Here is a 22,307-nt window from a genome sequence, read left to right as displayed (position 1 = left end):
AAATGTGTCCTAAAAATCTGGAAGCTGAACATTCTGTCCACCTGATTTTAGAAAAGCCAAGTTCACCTAAAGAATGTGTCAAACATATCAACTAAATAATCCAAGACCTAGAATGCATCAATCAATGTGACAAAATTTCCAAAAAGCAGATTGGAATTAAGTCTTCAAAAAAGACAGTTGTCACTATATAATTCTATTACTATATAATTCTGCAGGTGGACATGCAGCAGAACTTGGTAAACAAAATTTTATATTAAATATGCATTTTCATATGATTCACCATGGAATGAAAACATTATAAAGATCGTTTCGGCTCCCACTATTTAAATGTCATTACCCACTTGAATTGAAAAAAGATGCAAGGACACAAAGTGAACAGACGATAACTTTATTGGAGATTTACTCGGCTACAATTATTACAAAAAAAAACAACTAAAGGTAATTGTGATCCATAAGGTGCAGACTGCAAATTTCTGCAGCATGATTACTGTATGAATGAATGACATCATGTTCCTTAAAAAACAGCTGCAGCATGTGATGGTAAATATTTTATTGTCAATCAAATTATATGCATTAGTTTTACTTGAATTTAGTAATTTTCCTTCACTATTTACAGCAGAAAAGCCAGAAATTTACTTCCTGTTCACCTTTGCATTTTTGCTATGTAACCTGCTGCTGCAGTGAATTCTTAGTGCATCTATAAAATTTAAATTGTCTGTGGTTGATGTCCAAATAAAAATGGACTAGAAAAAAAAAACAAGTAATGATTAAAATATATTTACAAGTTAGTTGTGAAAAATCATTTTCACTGCTAGTGGAAAATACAATGGTCTCAATGCAAATTTCCTAGATATTGCTATTGGCGTCTCCAACAACTTTAAAAATCATTTTAATAGTCTTGGTCTTAAACATATCTTTAAAACTTTCCATGTACAATATAAAATAAAGAAATTCATCTGGAAATAATTAAATTCCTGAAACGTAATCAGTGGTTGGAAAAATATAATTATTCAAATGTAATTAAAACAACCATATAGGTAAGAATTATACATGACAGGAGTTTCTCTTCCGCAGATAATGCAAATGGGTTAAGGACTCTTAACAGAATTTCAGATGCAGTTAAAAAACGGTATCAAGGTCTCAGTTTGGTGGCTTAAATCTTGTGTAAAGGGATTAGACACCCTAACAGAACAAGATCCAATACTTTAAATCAACAGGGCCTTGTGCATCAACTGCGCTCAGTCTGGATTCCAGTGACCCTCTGCAGTCCCCACCTGCCTCCAGGGAGCGACTGAAGGCACCGACTGCCAGGGGAACACCTGGACTCATGAACCAAAGAGCCTCAAGTCTCGTGTTGTCAGGGCAGGGTATTAGAATCTTTCTGAGGGCAAAGTATTATTAACAAATAAAAATATCAGTATTTTAAAAGACAATTACAGGAGTGTTAGAGGTCATTCTACATTTCATCACCTCACGTAATATAAAAGAAAAAAGAAAACAAATATAACAAACATTTTAAAAACATAAGAGTTCAGTTAACAAATCTTTTTCATACTTTCACAAACAGTAAAAATGCCACAGACAAAAATGACCTATTTAAGTTGTGCGAGTATATGACACATTGCAGGCATTATAATTATCATTTTCAAATTCCATAAATCAAAACAGCAGCAAGGCCAAACCACATTTTTTTCCTCTCTGTTAAGCATATTTTCCTGAAATGAGGTAAAGCATGGTACCAAGTGCAATGCTTATCTGTGCTACATGAACAGAACAGAAGGGAAAAAGCTATTATAAAACGCAGCATAGTTAGGACTGCGGAAAGTATATTATAAAAGAAATTTTAAAAAATTTACAAATGAAGGTTCATGTCAACTAACTTGCACACAATCATCATACAGAATTTCTGCAGTTGCTTTTTCAAGATACGCCTCCCCAGTCCTTTACACATGTGCTCAGAGCACAACCACACCCCACTGGTAGGTTTTCCATATTACATTCGGTCTCACATTGCAATCACGGGAACAGAAGGGTGGCACATAGGGTTCTAAAGTGGGGCAACATAGAGTGATTTTTTTTTTCTTAATTGACAGATGCAAAACATGTCAACAAGCTAAACAGAGGAAAACTTTACAGCATTAAAAATCAGCAGCACAAAAGCGTTCATAACCATTTCATATGTCTAACTCGTACTTTTTTATTTTTTAACTTAGTAACCAGGGGATCATAGAATGCTTCAAACTGTGAGTCAAATTAAAATCCACTATTTTTCTCCAACAAAAAGTGAAATAGCTGAAGTTTGCTGTTGATAAAACATTTTGAATGGTAGAAGGAAATTTGAACCCCTGAGAATGTATGACCTAATCATGTCTAAGTCTGAACATCTTAGTATTAACAAAAAGAATACTCTTCTTAAGGTTACAAATATATTGAGGCATTTTTCTCCCACTGGGAATCGTAACTGTGAAAACAATCTGATTTTGGTGCCAGGAATCAAGAGAATCCCGTAACATTGGAATCAATGTATTAGACACAATGCAAAGCCCTAAGCTCCTGGCATCAGGTAGTTTATAAATATTAAGAGATTTGTGATTAAACTTGATCACAAATCACCCTCACAATAAAATTCACATCCAGCCTTACTTGTTAACTGCACTTTTACAGTTATATAATTCAAGAATTGCTTTGTTTTAACTGGCCATATCTTACATTAAGGTTTTTATAAAAATCAAATAGACATCTTAAGGTTCCAAATCAGAATGAAATAGTTTTAAAACAAGTCACCTAAACTAATTTGCTCAAAAACTCATTTAATAATTTAGATCTCAATTTAAGTTTAAGATTGGAGATAACAAAAAACACCGGAGAAGCTTAATATCCCCCTCACTCAGGGTTCCTTAGAAAGCAGAGCTGACAGTTTTCTGTGGGTGCACTCGCACAGAGGCATTTCTCTGTGGGTGGATGATGCAGATAAAGCAGGAAGGACAGTATTCAAATGTCACTTACACATAAATGCAGCATTCCATGAAGCATCAACTTCAGAATCATGTGCTGGGAAATACGAGACACCTCTGCTCAGCTTTCTTAAACTTCAAGCATAATTAACAGGGCAAATTGCAGCAAACCTCTACTGGTATGTTGATGGGAGTGCAAGACTGACCCACAGCTTTTAAAAAGGTAAATTAAGAGGTATTATAGTTACAGTGCAAAAAAAAAAAAAAAAATTAAAATTTCAAGCATAATACATAAACATAGCACCAAACAGGGGAAAAATGCATGCAAAAGAAAAGAAGAACTGAGGTATTTAAGTGAAGAGTGCCTACAAGTCTAATTAAAGAAACTTAGGCAAATGCCTAAAAGTTTTTTTTTCGTTTTCCAAAGATGGAAATAATGAGCTAGTTTATCTAAATTAATGACCTAAATCACAGATGTATCAAAATTACGGCAGTTTATCGCATACGTTAAACTTTCATGGCATTAACAGCACAGCTTTGGTAGGTGAAATATGCATGCAACATTATGAAAAGTACAGTAAGAAATTTATGTGAGGAGACTAAGGGTAAAGGTGCTCTGTGTTTTGCTTCTTTAAATAAGTAACCAATCAATTATAAAATCTGCAGCATATTTTAGGTGTGATATGTCTAAGGTTTATTTTGTTAGAGCAATAGCCTAGAAGGCAAAATTATTTGCCATAAACATTTCCATCAGTGGAACTACCTAGCAGGAGGTCTTTAGTAAAATGGGGTGTTTAGCCAAAGATCATTTTTATGATAAAAAATATCCGTAGACTACATATTCTGGTTTTTAAAATGTCTTCAGTATACGTATGACAGAAATTTTAGGATGATCCTATAATAAGTTACAACTATACTAGTGAGTTGTAAGTATCACGCTGTCTCAACGTCTAATGCATAATAAAATGAAGGGAATGTAAAACAGTTTGTTCCAAAAAGATCAGAGATTAAAGAATATCCATGAAGGTTTTACTTTTAAGGCAAGAACCTTTTTTATCCAAGACTATGTGGCATTGGAAAACTAAAATGTGATTCACCAACATGCCAGCCAATGTTCATTAAAAATCTGTCCCTTACTATCAGGTGCAACGACCAGGAACAGGCAGCGACCAGGAACATCACCTTATACAGTATAACATGGAAAGAAAAGACAACACTGGTGCACTTCTCCTCTCGAAAACCTTATCATTCTATTCAGCTTATTAACTACTGCAGGACTGGCACTACTGCACACACGGAGAGATGGAGAAGAATCCACATCATCCTAGGACTGCTGGAGTTAAGTTGAAGCTCCATGGCCTTCTAACACTAAGCAAAGCTGACATAAATAAAACTCAAAAAAAAAAAAAAAAACAAAAAAACCTGTCAATTACTTTGAACACTTGCTAAAAGTCATCATTAAAGCACTCTTGTGATTTAAACAAAGCAGAAGTGAGGAAAGAAGACAAGATTGTGTTTGCGCAAAAAACTAAAACTACAATTAGTTCCAAAATTTTATACATATGTTAAATGTTTTATTCTGTTATCTATCTTGTTACCAAACAAACTTTAAATTCTGCCTTCAATTCATTCCACTCAATATCAACTTTAAGTCATCCTTTCCGATTTAAATAATTTTCCCCTTAATTTTTTTGTTTTTTGTTTTGAATTTTAAAAAGGGGTTTCAGCTATTGGGAACCTGAGGTTGATTAGCTTTGAGGCTTCGGAGGGCTCTTCTTGCTGCTGCAGATTTGGCAATCCTGTAACTTCGACCAACACCTTTAAATTTCCCCTTTCCTACTACTTCCACGGTGACTCTGACCTTCCCGTCATAAGTTCTCTCAGCCGGGCTGTAAAAAATCCAAACAGCTTGAATTAGAAGTCAGAGTATTTATTATCACTGTCAATCAGCATTTAGTGTGCACTCTCAGGCCAGGAGTCCCATGTAGAAGCTGACACCACACAAAGGAAACACGCGTTACGACTTACTGCAATTGCATACCCCCGACAGACAGGGCTGCCATCTAGTCTTTATTACAGCATTATTTCAGAAAAACAGAAAGAAAAAAGAGAAGTCAATCAGATTACAAATAGAAATCTGACAACAGCATGCCGCAGTGTAAATATTTTTCAGAATCATTAGTTTACAATATCTTTGTGAACTTTTTCCCTTGATGTTTTAAGTTAATTTTTTTCCATGTACATTTTTTGCTTACCTAAATTTGGCAGTTTCTGGTTCCATTTCAAGCAATTCTCGCACAGGGGAACGGGGTACATTTGCAGAAAACTTTTCTGCAATCAAAATGAAAGAATAATATGAATAATATCTTTGAAGTTGTTTCTAATGTTGTGGGTTTTTTTCTTTCTAAAGGGAGCCAACAATACCTATGAGTGGCCGCATCATGGGGTAGTACACCTGCCAGACCGTCTCCAGTGACATCCCACTATCCATGTAAATGGCACCAGCAAGCGACTCAAAAATATCCCCCATGGCCTTTGGAACTTCAATATCCTCTTCTTTCTCTTCATCCTCCTCGGATCTCCTAAGCTATTACAGAGAGAAAAGTGACTTATAAGCAAAAAGGCCATTTTACAGGCAGTCCACAGATGTAGTTTCTTTTCTTGGATATATGACTTTTGTGACTTCTTTAATAAGGGGGGAAATACCACTTATGGTATGCCTACTATATTGTAATAGTAAAACAAATGTTATCTTTTAAAAAAAATTTTCAAACTTCTCAAGAAAAAAAGAAAAAAATCCCCAACCCATTTATTATTCTATACCCAGCAAAGAAAAAAGATTACTTCTAAATTTGAACAACTTTAACAGAGAATTAGAAATAGTCAATAAAAGTATGAAAAAAATTCAAATTCACTCATAATCAAAGAATTGTACTTTAAAACAGTTCTACCCCCTAGCTGCTTGGCAAGCATTCAGTAGTACTAATTGGTCTGGTGCTGGCACGGGTGTATGCTGCTTTGGGGAGCAGAAATCGCTATTGTAGGGAAACAGGGAAATTCTACTTGAAAGATTTTTTTCCTCCAAGTTCCCTCTTCATTAAGCCACTAGATATGTGTTCACTATAACGGAGTATCTGACATAGCAGGTATGCAAATTAATAAAATAAAATCATACGTCTATATCAAAAGCCTTTGAAAAGTTCACAATTCTTTGATGCAGCAATTGTATCTCTAAGAACTTATTTTAAGGAGGTAACTAAGTACATAAGCGTACTTATCACATTCACGGTTATTAAACATCCTAACCAAAAACTACTTAACTACTCAGCCATAAAGAACCATTTAAATAAATCAGCCACGTGTTGACTAGCATGTGGCTCCTGAGTATCATGATACCAATCAATACAGGGAAAGTCAGCCACAACATATTACACGTGAAAAGAACAGGTTACAGTATCCTATAGATAACAGAATTCCATTTTCCATTTTAGATATGTTTTTATCTATATACATCTACAATTCATCCCAAAATGTTAATATTGGTTATTTCTGAGGTAGCATAATCAGGCAAATTTAACTAATTTTCTTTTTATTTACTTGTACTAACTTTTCTAAAATCAACACAAATCATTTGTGAAAGAAATAAAGAAAAAGTGGGAAAATACTAATTTCTAATAGGTTGTTTAGCCATACAAAGTTCTATAAAATACATTTATACTGCTGATTACTTAAAAAGCAGACTTATTGTTCACATATTATGGTTTTGATAGAAAGGAATTTTAAAACTTACCAAGTTTAATTCTCTCTTTTTACAGCTGAGGAAACGGAGGCCCAGAGAGGTAAAGAGACTTTCTTAAGATCAAATAGTAAGTTAGAAATGCCAGACCACGACATTTCCAATCAGTTCATGTAACTTCTATACATATGTTTATATAAACAAAGGGAAGGAAAAGAATGAACAAAAACTAACAAAACCAATATGCCCCACTGGCATCCAAAGACAGCTTACATCTAATTTTAGCTAATTCCTCAAATTTCAAGCTTAGCTATTTCTAAAGAATGAGACTAGATAACACTTAGAAGTCTACGAGCTGGTCCCACCTTCTCGCCTCACGGCCTGCCGCGCTCCAGCTCAGACTATTCATCTTGGACAAGAGCACAGAGGCGCGGTGAAGTAAGAGCAGGGCCTTCTGACTCCTCTGGTGCACATCTGGGCAGCTGGCAGGACATGAACTTGGCTCTGTGGCTAGACTTCAAACCTACTCTTAATTTTTCTCATAGAAAGAGAAATTCACTACTCCCCAACAAAGGCTTTGTGCAATTAAAAAGGGGAAGGTACAAATTAAAGCAAGGACAACTAAAACAGCTACTAGTGTTAAGGCTGTATTTCTTGACTCCTTATAGGAAAATCTACAAAAATAAGAAAATCAAAGGAAATGAAATTGGAAGAAGAGGAAATGAGAGTCTCTCTGGGGGATACAGGTATGCAGATGAATGTAAGAGACTGGAAAGATCTAAGCAATATCCTTTCCTACAAAAATTCAAAATAGCTCACAAACACATTAGAATTAGCTCCGTCACCAGAGAGCCTTTGGCTGAACTTACAACAGAAGCCTCCCAAATTCCAATGGTCAAAAATTTAGAAGTTTGTTTTTTAAACTAGATTTTCCCACTTCAAGTAGAAGCAGAATGTATATTTACGATGCTTCCCTGAGATATCAGCAAATATTTCTGATCCATTTTAAAAAGTAAGAATAAACTACACTGGGCTTTTACTAAAGCTAAACCTGCCCTGGGGTCCGGCAGTGGTGGCCACTTCTTCGTCACGCCTCAATGCTGGAAGCCTTCATGAAGGTGTGGGAAGGGCACATAACTGAAAGGCCTGGCTCCTTCTCTTCACATGAATGACCACACAGTCCACAATGGGGGCAGACAAGTTTAAGAGGCCTACCTGCAAACTGCAGTTCACTCAGTGCTCCCAGAGAACACAGCACACTGGGTCCCACACCCCTGACCTCTCGCTGTCCCTTTTGACCACTACGCAGTCAGAACTCTGAAATTACTGAGACCCCTAGTCAGATCGCTTTTTTCAACATCGTTCTGAACAGCACTAACCTCAGAATCCATTCCTTGCATTTCATTCTTCTCAAGCTGAAACTGCACAAAGTCATCGATGACGTGGAAGAGCTCAGGAGAGACAGCTTTGAAGTATTTGTGGTAGTCGTACTTTACAGCCAGCGATGCAAAGATGGTGTTGTTGACCAGGGCAGACCGCAGGTCCGTCAGGACCCCGGGGGAGTGCTGCCGCGGGTCTTCATAAAGGTGCTTGGTTATGAGGTAGTCCAAAATCGCATCTCCTAGGAATTCTAAGCGCTGGTAACAATCTGAGGGGATCCAAAGTGGAACCGTAAGCTTGTGCAGAAGCATTTATACTATCCCCACATAGGCAACTGATCCCCAAATCCCAAGAAGATTTGTATTTAAATCATTTTCACACATATATTCTTCAATAAGGAAATTTGACATATCATACTAAAAGGCCTCCGGAAACTAAATTTTAATGGCAAATTAAGTACATTTCTTATATAAATTGGGGTCATAAAATCTTCAAGTGGTCAAAAGACTAAATGCTTGTTAAGAACGAAAAACCAAAACCTCACAGGCGCTATCATGATCACTGAATGCTTTTCTCTGGCACTGTGCTGTCTGGGCAGGTAGGTGCTGGGGCCTTCCTCTCGAGTCGCCCTCACACATCATCACTTAAGTGAAACCAGGGCCGCACACACCTCTCCATGTGGCTACACTGCACTGCTATCGCTAAAGTCTCATTCACACTCTGGAATGTGTGCATAAGTGATACCATTCCTCGCTATTCCTGCGTTATTTTTGTTACACAGGATGACAGGAAAAGAAGACTCTCTTCTTAACTTGAGCTATTATAGAAATGAATTTACCACAAACCAAGAGATTGAGAAAGAAGAGCTGTGAAAGGAAGCAAAGGCAGGTAAACTGGTTGTCATTTTGTGAAACTGATCCATGTTAAATCAACATCTCTATTTTCTCACAGTGATTAAAATAATACATCCACCTGAGGAAACTGAGGCAGGGACCGATGGTGACTTGTCCCAGAATAAGCAAGAAGTTAAGAAGCAGGGACTGTGCTAGGAGAGAACCCAGGTCTCGGAACTTCCAGCAGAATGTAGTTGAAAGCCATGTATCATTTTTCCTCCATAATGAAAATTAGGCTTTAGTTTCATCAGTCTTTCTAGTCCAGAGTCAGATAGTTTTTCACTTTTTGGTTTTTACATTTTGCTGATCACCTTAACCTACACTGTTTTTATTATACAAACTACAAATTTTATATTTTGCTTTGGTATTCTGAATTCAGGCACTTATACCTCCAATACAGAAATCGAAATGTAAACTTCAGCTGTGTTTCACAACCTGAAGCTGATTTGGGTGTGAGGGGCTTGTTCTCCCTTCTAATCTAATGGGTTGACAGCCTATTAAAGAGGGGGAAAATACAGAGCACAGTGAGAAGTAGAAGATGACAGCAGAGTCACAGCAAGGGCCACGCAACCTTCTTGTGAAATCATTGCTGTTAATCTTTTATTCTATCCATCTTTAAAAAGACCCTAAAGGAGGAGTCTTTTTGTCCAAGAAGAACAATAAAAGGCTGTGGAAATACATCCAGAATATACAACTAAATCAAAAACCAAAAGCAGCACTGAATGGGCAAGAGAAAGATACCTGGGGAGGATAAAATGGGGAAACCACATCAAAATACTAAGGTTCAAATTTCTCTAATTAGGCAGCATATAAAATGACACCGATGAGGGTATAATATGATAGCCATACTCCCAACAACCAAAGTTATAAAGCAATACGTGCTCCCCAAATAATAAAGAAAAGAACTCTTTCTTTTCCTTTTGTTCCCCGCCCCATCCCTTGAATATTAACCACAAACACTGTACATGCATAGATCACCTTTTACAAGGCCAACACAATGTGATAAACACAAAGTCTCATTTTCCCAGAAAGGCAGTTTGGTTGTGGGCTCCTTACCAGTGATAGTATTGTAGTGGTAGGAGGCATGTGTAAAAGCCTGGAGAAGGTAAGCCTTATTCTTGAATCTGTAGTTGATTTTCTTTTCAAAATTTTCAAACCCCGATATAAGGTGATTCAGTGTTTTATCTGCATCTGGATGATCAAACATACATCTTGGTGGAATCTTCAAACAACCATATTCCAAGTCTTTCAATACAGAAGAGCGTGAACTGGCCACAGAAGCAGCAGCACAGCTCACTGAAAGGTTCTTTTGTTGGCTGTTGAAATTCTCCCGAGTAGGGCACAGGGCCTTTTCCCGATCAGTCCTTTTAATTACCGGGAGCACCTTCAGCCCCAGTGAACAGAGGAAAAGCTGAGCAGCCCTCTCCCCACAGCTGGTTAAATAGCAGCCCAGCAGGGCTTCCACACAGTCCGCTATGCTTTTGTCAGCAATACACTGCTCAGTGTGCAAGTCGTAAGAAATGGACTGCTTTCCCGTGTCAACACCACAGTTTTCTTCTGATGGATTCCAGAACCCCACCACAAAGTCATCTTCTTCAACAGCTTTGCTAGGATCCAGATAGCACATTGCATCCCAAGAGCTGTAGTCAAAATCCTCAAAATCTGATGAAAATGGCATACTACCTAAGGAGGATTTTTTGGGCATTTTCCATTCATATGCAGAATCAGTGGTTGAAAAAGGAGAAAGAGAGATTTTCTTTACAAAAGCTCCTGACCCCATTAACATATTATCTATAAATCTGATATGTTCCTGATCATACTCCAGGAAATCATCTTCATAGTCAGCCTCTTCCTTTGGAGCCCTCCACATCAGGCTCTCTTCCTCCTCATCGTCCTCCTCGTAGTCCTCATCCAGTTTACCATTCGCCAGCATGCAGTCTTTTGTCTGAAACGAGGGGGAATGGGGAAGGAGGGGAGACATAGCTGCTGTTTTTAAAAGGGTTTGAAACTCAATAAAAGCAAGGGTTATGGATAATTTCAAATGACAACCACAAATACTAAAAGGCAACTTTAAAATCATGGCCATTTGTTTTCAATTAACATAAAATAAGTTATTTAATCATATAAACAAAGTAAAACATGTTCTTTGAATGTTCGTTTTCTAAGTTATAAAATGACCTTTATCCAGTATGAAGCTTTAAGTTAAGGATTTTGAACATGGATATCAAGTTAAAATTAATGTCCACAATGCAAAACTTCAACTAAGAAGTCTAACTCCGGTAGGACACACAATGAAAGCACTCATATGCTGATCACACAGATCTTCAATTTTGCTGACAAAATTTGAAAATGTGGTAATTTGATTTTCAAATTAATAAAATGAAATTCCAGATATAGAAAAGCATTACCTTTGCAATTAAGCATATAATATAAAAACAGATAAAATCAATTTTTAAAATGTACAATAGGATTTTATAATAAAGTTTTTGTCCCTATTTCCACTTCAAAGTATACTTGCCACAAAAAACTATACTGCTTTGCTTAAAAAATAAAAGTGGTCACTGCACTAAGCTATGAATTTGAGAAATTATGCTTTTCCCCTCCACTCTGAGCTACAGTAATCAGGGGAACAGATTATAGCATAACTGACAAAAATGGAAGAAAATTTAGACTAACATGAAACACAACAATCCAATTTCTGTCAAAAGATCTTTGCTAATTCCAATTTATTTGGCAAAAGCTTATTTGTGAGTGACAACCTTAATAATGGGCTAGATTTCAGTAATGATGTAACTTTTTTGCAATCCTAGAAAGATGCCAAATTTCTGTTATGCAAGTTTTTAAAGAACCAAAAAACTTTACTTGTGAGGGGGGAAGGCGAAGGGTGTGCATCAATGTTGACTGTAACAACTTTCCAGAGTGTTCTGACCAAAAAATGTTGTAACCTTCAGGCATTTTTTTAAATACTACAAATATTTCATTTTAAACTAGACTCAAGATATAAACACTATATTTGTCTGAAAATAAATAGCAGTAAGCCGGGCTATATCTATAACTATCTTTTCACTGTTTTAATTAAGAAAAAAACATCTTTTCAAGAATAAGGAAGAACACCAAAAGCAACTATAGTTGCAGACCTCAAGGAACATTTCCTGCTAAAAACCTTATACTTTCCAAGGCATTATGAAGATGTTTTAGATTACTGTTTGGTCCTTAAGAAAAAAAGGGCCAAACTGCAATTTTTAAAAAATCATACATTTTTTTTTAATTGAAAAAAACTTTCTGTATCTTTAGAAAGGTGCTACCATAAGCCAAAAGTGGCAGAGCACAAAAATCACAAAGGGCTGACTTTTATCACCAACTGTGTGATCCTGGGCAAAGCCTTTTAGTGCCTCTGGGTTTCAGATTCTTCATCTACAAAAGAGTGGGGTTCTACCTCATAAAATGTTTTTCAAGAGCACTTCAAGCCTTTTAAGAAAAAACAGCCACATGAAATCCTTTCCTGTATCATTCAAGTCAACTTTGATACTTTCTTCTATCAAGAGGCGTTTTAGCATGCAAAGGTTTTCACTTAAGCCCATTTGCTGAAGGGCCAGAGCAAGGTAGGGAGAACGGCAATGCAACCAGCCAAAACCACAGAGTATCTTTTCAACATAATGCAAGGGCCTATATTTCAATAAAAATAAGTTACTAAATAAAAATCTGAACAGTATTTCTAATGAATTCCAATAACCAAAGTGTCATCATAAACATTAAGAAAAATAAATTGAACTTTGTGTTGTATCTTAAAAAAAAAATCAGTATGACATGGCAATGTCACCTTTATGCTACAAGTTTTTAAAAAGAGCCAAATACATTATGAAACGGTATTAATAAAAGAAGATGACTGTTATTGGAATGTTATTCGTAGAAATACAATGCCATTTCTAAAGTTCAAAATCTATGTGTTTTCCTCTAAGGTTCTACATATTTCTAAATTAGTAACAAATAATTGTTTGGACCTAACTTGCATTAAAATATTCCCTTAACGCTTTCCAAATAAGTTCTAATTCTGTAATAAGACAAATACTTCATGAGTTAAAAACATCCTCAATAAATAGATAAAAAATCTGAATAGTGTCACAGAACATGCTACCTGGAAATACTTAAAGGCAGATATATAAGATACACGTATCAGAAAGAAGACATGAAGAAAATGTATATTTAAAAATATAACCTGTGAAAGAAAAAAATGGCATTATCATTGTTGGCCTGAAGTAAAAATGAAGTAACAATGAGCCAATTTATCTTTAATGCAAAATAAATCTCCAGGAAATGAAACTGTCTGAAGCATTGCCTTTCACTGTGGAAGAGGCACTAGAACTCCCCCAGTCAACCACCACCGCACTGATTCCTGCAGCTCGGAGGCCCTCCCAAGTGCCCTCTGGTGGCCTTCAAGACAAGACAAAATGAAGCAGCTGTTGCTGATATGTGGAGTCTTCTTAAGACACTGGCAAGATTTAAATTATTTCCAGAAAAAAACAATCTTTATGGATGATATATATTTTTTTTAAGTTCACAGGAGTCCTGACTGAGAAAACCCTGAGCTACAAAAGCAAGATTTTATTGAAATTAATTATTTCACAGACAAGACTGGAGATCACAGGTCACTGAAAAGTCATATCACTGAACAGAGCTAAGGATCTAGGATAAATTATAATAACAGCAAAGTGAAATTTTTTTTTTAAAGAGCAAAACTCAAAGTCAAAACATCACATACTCTATGCCTTTGGAAAAGAATAAAAATAGAAATTTGCCTCCATCAAAATTATAACACTATTTCTGAATTCAGTGAAAAGACAGTGTATTTAAAGGAATTAATTAAATATATCAAACATCTACTCTATTATAAACACACCAAGAAAATGAAACAAAAAATTAATAAAACAAAATCCTTTGGCTCACCAAAAAGTAAATCCCTCCAGTTACACACACACACACACACACACACAAACTTACCATTTCATCTTTTTCCCATTTATCTGTGTTGCTTTTGTCTTGATTTACTACATAACCAGGAGGAAGCCAGTTTACAGGGGGATCAAATATTGACACCACCATGCGGCTGGGCAGTCCCTTCTTTTTTCCAAGGCGATACAGATTACAGTTGCTGACCTTTAGCAGAAAATATTAGGATATTTATCCATAAATGACCACTGCTGGAATTCATTCAAGGCATATTAACATATCCTCAGTTAAATGTTCCTCAAATTAATAAATTAATTATATGGTCATCAATTAAGTATAAGGGCTCTACAGTTTTCCTACCCATTCATGTTATAAAAAGAATATTAAATTCCCACATATTCTATACTTTTTTGGTGCAAGTATTTCTGAATATAAGATGCAGAGCAGAAAAAATAATGTATACAGCTATGCAAATTCTTTATGAATGACTGAGAAGAAACAATTCAGACAATATCAAAGCCTTGAAAATACAACCTGATGATATAAAATGCAAACTGCTAATTGGAATTACCAAAGTAGAAAAGAACCCATATAAAAAGTCAAGATGTCACAATATTTTCAATGAAATGGGGGGAGGATGCCATCAGCTCTAGTTGCAAAGTGAAAACTGGCACCAAACAAAACTGAAACTATGTTACATTCCTAGAACGGAAGCCACAAATGGGATTTCAACTGTAATGCTCTCTCAAATATTACTCCTTTGTTTTACAGGCATTTCAAGACACTTGTATTCAGCTTTTAAAAAAATGAACCAAAAGGTTTGTTTATTTATATTAATGGAACAGCTTTACTGTCTATCCTCTACTCTGGTCTGTTTTTCCTAATGCCTCTATCTCCTTCCTAATTTGCTCACATCATTGCATTTCTGTCAAGTTATTACTTGGAAACTAGGGTCTAGAATTGTCAATCCCATTTTCATTTTCATAAAGCTGGGTTCATTAAGTACTTCATTAGCCCTCTTCCCATGTAACTCAACTATTGTTTAATAGACACCCCCCAAGTGAGAGGCACTCGACTGGGCAACCCTGAGGGAATCACGGCAGCAGGACAGAGGGGCAGTCCTCGTGACACACAGGCTGGCAGGGAAAAGCAGTGCACGTGTGACCACTATGGCCAAAAGTACTCTCCCTCTCTGCCTGAAACGTAGCAGGCTGAAGTAACTGCCAGCTTCCCTTTCCAAGCTAAGAGAACAAAGCATCACAAGTGCCAAGAAGAGGATAAAGTGCAACGTGGACCCACGGGAGGGAAATCACATTCCAAGTTGACAGAAACGGTGGGCGGGATGAAGAAGAAAGAGTTACGTAAGGTCTCAGATATGGGGCAAAATTCTGGACACATAGAGACGGGGGCGAGCACTCTGCAGAAGGAAGGACAGAGCAAGGGCCCGAAGGCTGGGGGTCTGAGCATGGAGTCTGTCCAATGAGCTGCAAGGGGCTTCCACCTGGTTAGGATCCAAAACGCATCAGGGCTGAAAGGGCCTGAACAGCAGGCTGAGGGAGTGATCATTCTTTCTGCAGAAATAAGTTGAAGGTTTCTGAGCAGACAAATGGACAAGTTTTGTAATAGAAAGCCACCTCTGTCTTATCTTATCTAACAGAGTATCCTATCCTACTGCCTATGCCACACCTGTCGAAGCCTCTGATACTTTCTTCCTGCAACCACCTCTCGGAAATCTCATCCGTTCTCAGAGCCTCCATATGGCAACTACTCTATAAAACCATATCTGAATCCTACAGCCTCAATTATCTGAACATTTCCACTTCATATTCCATGAGGTCTAAAACCTCAACTCTAACCTTGACTTCCCACATTTCTCCCTACCTCCCTGCTACTGCCACTGCCCCCGCCCCCAAGTTGCCAGTTTACATGGTTGTTACGACTGTGCCTCCAGTCCACCTCAAGGTCATCCTGGGAGACCTCGGACACACTCCCGACTCTCCTGGATGAACAGTTAGGTGACCTGACAGGAGCCCATTCGACTAAGTGTGAGTCCCCTCATCTGCAAAACAGGGATGTGTCGGCTCCTTCCCAGAGGCTTAGAGAAGAGTAAACGAGTGAACACCGGGGAAATGCTTGGTGTGCTGCCTGTTGCGATAGTTCTATCCCAAGCGGCTAGTGTGATGGGGAAGAGCAAGGTCTCCAAAGCCAGGCTGTCTGGATTCAACCCAAGCTCTGCCACTTGCTTGCCAAGTGACCTTGGACAAGCTAACTTCTCTAGCCTATCTTCACCTATAAAATGGGGAAAATTAAAGTTTCCACCTCTCAGAATTGTAAAAATTAAATTAGGCTTATATATATGTATATATGTGTGTGTGTGTACATGTGTGTGTACGTGTATGTGTATACGATTACCTTTTAGAGTAGTGCAGAGTAAGCACTTTTAAACTGTTAGCTAAAATTATTTCTTCTCACTCACCTCAGCCCCTTCCTCTCTACCAGAACTCTAGTTCTATAACATTTTCTGCTTCTGCTATTGGTTTGGATTTGCTTTTCAACTCACACTACATTCTGCTACCAGATTAATCATTTTAAACTACCACTTTATTAATAGTTCCTTGCTCCAAATTCCTTCAACAGTGCCTACAACACTCAAAACACGTGCAAACTCCTCAGCCCAGCATTCAAGGCCTTCCACGACACAGCTTCACCATACCTGCCTTTTCAAGCCTTTTCTCAGGTATTTCCACACTTCCAACTGCTGCCACGGCTGCTTCCCTGACACTGACATGCTCTGCCATCTGTTCACTTTACTTATGCACTGTCAACTTGCCTCCTCCATTGATGCCATCCTTGATTCAACAGTGATGCTCCTTCCTTCCTTCTAAGTGCTGCAAGTGATCGGCAGCTCTCTAAGGTACTTGTCCAGGAGGCTCATGTTGCCTGGTGACACTTCTTTTTCCATTTTTTCCCACCATAACTTGAATATCTTACCTTCAATCCTTTTCTTAACTCTTAGTCCATGCTGAGCTTAAGAGACCGCTCTTCCTCGGAGCTATGGAGCGTTTATTACTCACAACTCCGGTGTCACCCTCTTCACACTGGACGGCAGTCAAGCTCTGTGAAGCCTGTTGCTACTCTCTCCCCTCCACTCTCCAAAACTTCGGAGATGAGCCCCTCCACAAGACTTGCGTCTTACTCCTGTCTATACGCCTTGTAAGCCAAGATGTACCCTCTCAAATAAACGTTTAATTCAACAAAGCAGAAGCTCCTTGACTGACTACAATGCACATTTCTTCAAATCAGGATCAAGAGGTGTACACTCCTGCATAGTTTCCTTTGAACTGAATTTCAATCAAAAAGTAAGACACATGGAGATCAGCCAAGCCCCAAAACTTGAGTGTGGGGTCGATGTAAAGCAATAGTCATCTACTGCCAGGTGGTTCTGCCACAGGCTTTCGCTGGCCCTGCTAGAACAAGGGAGCAGCTGTGCTCAGCCAGTGCAGCAATTTCTGAGCATGATACGTTCTCATCCTCTGAGATTATCCAACACTGCAAACCACTTTCAGGCACACTGAATAATTAACCGCTCAAAATAAAAAAATCACCTCTTACCTTTTTGCTTCTCATATATGAAAGGCGGCCCTCATGAGCATCAGGGTAAGTGCAAAACAGATACGTGGTGATGGCATGCTTTAAAAAGGAGTCGCCAAGCATTTCAAGCCGCTCCAGGTTAAATCCATCACTAGCGTTTGACAAAGTCAAAGCCTGAAGAATAAGTCCAGGATTGGGGCCAAGAGTCCTTGAGGAGTACCCAATAGAAGGGCTCTGCTCAGAATCCATCCTGCCCTTGAGCACTTGAATAGCGTCTGTCGTACCAGGCATTACGGCCATCATGGGACTTCCATCTGAGGTAGATTTGTTAGCATTTCCATCAAGGTATTTATTACTCAGGAGAGTACATTCATCGCTGGGCTGGTTCTCATAATTGTATAAATTCTGAATGGAATATGAGGTAGTTGGTTGCACGGGTATTTCCTGCTTGTAGTAATTCAGCTGATTTCCTTGGCAAAAGTCTCTGTTAGCTAAGTCATAACTGCCATTGGCGAGATTTTGATTGTAAGAAAGACCATTAATTGCTGTAAGATCTGCTGAAACTTCAACATGGAGCTTACCAGGGGACTCGCTGAGCAACGTTCTGCAGTTCACAGACATTTGGTCATGATTTTCTAGAGAGGAGGTTCTATTAGCACCTTGATGTGCAGCATTTTCAGGGACAATTGTGCTGTGCTTACAGTAATTATCATTTTCCGCTGAAGAGGAGTTAGAAATTGAGATGAAAGATTTGCTGTCGATAGATTTTTTCCACCCGAAGTCTAAGTTAGGGTATCTGCAAAGACATTTTTATAACTTTATATCAGATTCTTTGAGACAGCTAGGCTGACAGCAACAGCAATTTGAATTTAAAAACAAAAACAAAGATCCCAAAAATGTACTCCTAAACTTTAGAAGAGAAGTAAGTTTCCAAGCCAGAATTTAACATTATTTGGAATTCTGCACAATGTAAATTATAAAGTGGGACATGGTTTTCTCTACTGCTTTAATCCCCGGCCCTAGACTCTAGGTGTGGTAGTTAAGAATGTCATGAAGCTTGCAGGCATCCTGCAGGACCTGGGGCCTAGCTTCATGGGTTGGAATCCCAGGCACTCTGGTTAACCCACTGAGTAACTTTGGGCAACTTACATAAACTCTCTGTGCCTCAGCTTCTGCACCTGAGAACAGGGCTAACAATTCCTATCTCACAGCACTGTCTTAATGATTAAATGAGCTAATTGACACAGGGTACAGCATTTAAGCTAGTGTTTGGCACTGTAGTAACTACTCAATAAATACTGTGGTTATTCCTATTATATTTTAAAATTCCTTCAGTCCCTAAAACAGTCGTGATATTGCCAATTGGATAACCAAAATTAATGTGAGTGCTTAAGCCAATAGTTTTTTTAGAATGCAGAGATTTTACCAATGGGAAGAAAACAATGAAGACAAAGAACATTCTAAGGTTATTGTTTTTAACATATGTTTGGATTTTTAAAACAAAAAACAGATTGAAAATGCTGATGCAGTAACAAAAAACAAATTCATTCTCACTCCAACTGTTAACGGCTTAAGTAGTAATGGTTATTTCTGACCTCAGATTCTCATCTCCCTCTGAGACTTGACAAGAACAAACGACATCTATATTTTCTTTCTACTAAGAATTATGTTATATACAATTTTAACTGAATTCTGTTCTTCTGCAACCAGGATCTCATGATCTGTGTTCTTTCTGGCCGACTGCACAGGCATACCTAAAATCCGCAGGAAGTGATCTGACTCCCACGCCAGCATCGCTGGCAGTCTGGGCTCTCAGCTCCTCTGCAGTCAAAAGGCAGTGAAGGCGATAAAGGATGCTGGGGAGACAAACTGCTTTTCTCCACAGTGATGCTGGAATCGGATGTATAGCACAGAGTTCTGGAACCAGTATCTTCAAGTAAGGGGAAAAACGGACAGATAAATACAAAGCGCACACACAAAAGAATTTAAAAAAAAAGACCAATTTCACTAATGGATAAAGAAAATCATAAATGCTAGTAAAACTTAATTTTAAAAAATATTTGTAAAAATAATCCCTAAGCCCAAACGGGATTTATCACAGGATTTATGAGAATGATTTTGTGATATATTAATGGGCTAAGTATAAAAACAAAACTCTCAATACTTACCAAAAAGAACATTCAAATAACATTCAACAATAAGACTGATTAAAACAAAACAAAATCTGAGGATTAGGTAACTTCTAAAAAAATCAACGAATCATGCATTAAACTTGATAAGATAAAATTCAAACTTATCTTTAATAATCTTTAATACCCAAACAAACACTAAGTTATGCTAGTACAATGAACTATCATTACCTGTTTATTCTGCAGACTTTCCCATTTGGCTTTCCTCTTCTCAGCACTGCTTAAAGGAAGAGCTTTCCCCTTCTGATTCAAATGTCGAGGTGTCAAAAGATTAAGTCTGTAAGAATTCCAAAACAATTTTATCAAACACACAAAAATGCACACATATTCATAGTGGTTCTCCAACTTCACTGTGCTCGAAAATCATCTGAAGAGCTCATTTAAATTGCAGCCTCCTGGGCTACCCCTTGGGCAAGTTTGTGTGCAAAGCATCTCCTGATTTCAGAGAGTCCACAAGTGGGCAGGCAGACAGTGAACCTCTGCATGTCTAGTGATGTCTGGTAAGAATGCCTCAAGTGCAATTCCAACTGTCATCTCTGAAGCTTCTTACCTTGAAGATGTATGGTCCACATCCAGCAGCGGCTGGTTGAGATTGGTTAGGTCAAGGTTATACTTTGTTTTATAATACTCTGCAAAAGTTTCATACTCAGGGGAAGGAAATTTACTGAGTGGGGTAAGATCAGTGTACACATCAGCTACATAAAATCGATGAGGCTGATCAAAATTGCGATATCTAAAAAAGAAAAACAAAAAACAATCAGTTGCTTTTTGGTTTAAATCAACTGTTCTCAAAACACAACTGTTTTTAGTAAGGAAATTATGATTAAGAATTCAAAAGATTAAAAATAAGTAACAAAAATTTTTATTCCAAATATATTTCAAGTATATAACAACTGTATTTTTATTAAGTAAAAACAGACACATTATTGTCCTACTTTATTATTATTCTTGTTCTAAATATCTACATTTTGATAACACATGAAGCTAAATGGTACCTTTACATATCTATTTTATCAATATAAACAGTGTAAAAAATGTACACTATGCAAATAAATACTTTACATATTACTAATGCTAAACATTAAAGATACTTGTCATATAAAACGTATTACTGCATCATCTATGACTACGATAGTCCTGATAACTAAAATATGGTTTTGAGGTGCAAAAAGGAAAAAAAAATCAAAGATGAATTATAACTAGTACTATAATTATTTGAAAACTGTCTATATTTTATTGCCCCAAAACTCCATTCCCTAAATTTTTATAGAAAAGAAAATCATTCTGGATTTACTATTTTCATAGAGCTTAATATTCCTTATAAAAATTTTAAGAAATGAAATCATTATAATCAAATTCTATAAGACTTTGGAGACTAAAAGGATGGAGATTTTAAAAAGAAAGCCTACCAACATTAAATTATCTGACCCTTTACAAAGGAAAATTCCTTATCTATAATGTTTTAGGTTTTATTTTGTAAGCAAGTAAACTGGAGAGAACAGGTCAACCTTAAGAAATTACCTATATTTTCTTTTCTTTTTTTTTCTTCCCCCGATCTGTTGACCAGGCTGGAGTGCAGTGGTGTGATCACAGCTTACTGCACAGCCTACAAATCCTGGACTGAAGCAATCCTCCCACCTCATCTCCGAGTAGCTATGATTACAGCATGCATCACCATGCCTGACGAACTAATATATTTCCTATTAGTAATTACAATGCTAAAGTCACAGCCCACTTATATTCCCACGTGAATAAGTGGTTTTTTTTTGAGAGAGAGTCTTGCTGTGTCTTGGAGTGCAGTGGCACGATCTCCCCTTGCTGCAATCTCCACCTCCCAGCTTGAAGTGATTGCCCTGCCTCAAGCCTCCCGAGTAACTGGGACTACAGGCATGCACCGCCACGTCTGGCTAATTTTTTGTATTTTTAGTTGAGATGAGGCTTCACCATGCTGGCCAGGATGGTCTCGATCTCCTGACCTCATAATCCACCCGCCCTAGCCTCCCAAAGTGCTGTAATTGCAGGCATGAGCCACTGAGCCCGACCTAGTGCAACTTTTAAAACAAAGTATCACCATCATTTTTCTTTCCATTTAAATACCTACCTTGGAATGATAACTGCATCTTGGTAATCTTCTAATTTAAAAACAAAGGGTGTTTCTTTTGTATATTTTGTACTGGGAATGCCTATGCGAGCTTCAGACTTCTCAATATCTTCCATGAATTTAAAGTCAATATCCAAAGTGCTGGAGTCATTAACTTAGAAGAGAAAAACGATTCTTTAGCTTGTTAAAACAAGATACAGATAAGTTTCATACCTAAGCTGTATATCCGTATATGTATCTAATTTAGAGTCATCAAAGTAAGAGATTTTTTTCTTACCAACATTAAGAGGTAGAACACAGTATGCTGAATCAGCGTCTGTAGGTTTAAATTCTAGTGCAGGTTTTTCAAGCCGAAGAATATGTGAGAATATATACTGGTGAAGTCTTGTAATCAACTCAAGCATTTGTAGAGACAACATGAAACCAGACTTCTTCAACTCAATGGATATGGTAACCTCTCCAGAGCGTGTGTACACAGGAAAGTGTGGAATCTTAGCAAAAGGAAACATAAAGCAC

General features: G+C 37.5%; 1 protein-coding gene across 7 annotated transcripts in view; it reads right to left on the bottom strand.

Moving 5' to 3' along the window:
* Window positions 1-372: 372 nt before the first annotated feature.
* The window catches only part of DICER1 (dicer 1, ribonuclease III), a 71,494-nt gene continuing 49,559 nt past the window's right edge, over window positions 373-22,307 (bottom strand). For 5 of the 7 annotated variants that reach the window (XM_017961505.3, XM_021941529.2, XM_017961506.3 and 2 more), the window contains 12 exons: window positions 22,069-22,282; window positions 21,792-21,945; window positions 20,241-20,423; window positions 19,862-19,967; window positions 19,256-19,431; window positions 17,523-18,297; window positions 13,962-14,117; window positions 10,020-10,908; window positions 8,070-8,338; window positions 5,379-5,541; window positions 5,210-5,285; window positions 874-4,843 (listed from right to left, as the gene is read on the bottom strand). In XM_017961505.3, the coding sequence (XP_017816994.1) occupies window positions 4,678-4,843; window positions 5,210-5,285; window positions 5,379-5,541; window positions 8,070-8,338; window positions 10,020-10,908; window positions 13,962-14,117; window positions 17,523-18,297; window positions 19,256-19,431; window positions 19,862-19,967; window positions 20,241-20,423; window positions 21,792-21,945; window positions 22,069-22,282 (3,327 nt within the window). In that variant the 3' untranslated portion in view covers window positions 874-4,677. Of the gene's footprint in view, window positions 4,844-5,209; window positions 5,286-5,378; window positions 5,542-8,069; window positions 8,339-10,019; window positions 10,909-13,961; window positions 14,118-17,522; window positions 18,298-19,255; window positions 19,432-19,861; window positions 19,968-20,240; window positions 20,424-21,791; window positions 21,946-22,068; window positions 22,283-22,307 lie in introns of all 7 variants that reach the window. The other 2 variants (XM_003902232.5, XM_021941530.2) reach the window with 2 other exon arrangements.

Source organism: Papio anubis, chromosome 7 (genome assembly GCF_008728515.1).
Source record: "Papio anubis isolate 15944 chromosome 7, Panubis1.0, whole genome shotgun sequence".
NCBI lineage: Eukaryota > Metazoa > Chordata > Mammalia > Primates > Cercopithecidae > Papio > Papio anubis.
This window is presented reverse-complemented; position numbering and strand designations above follow the sequence as displayed.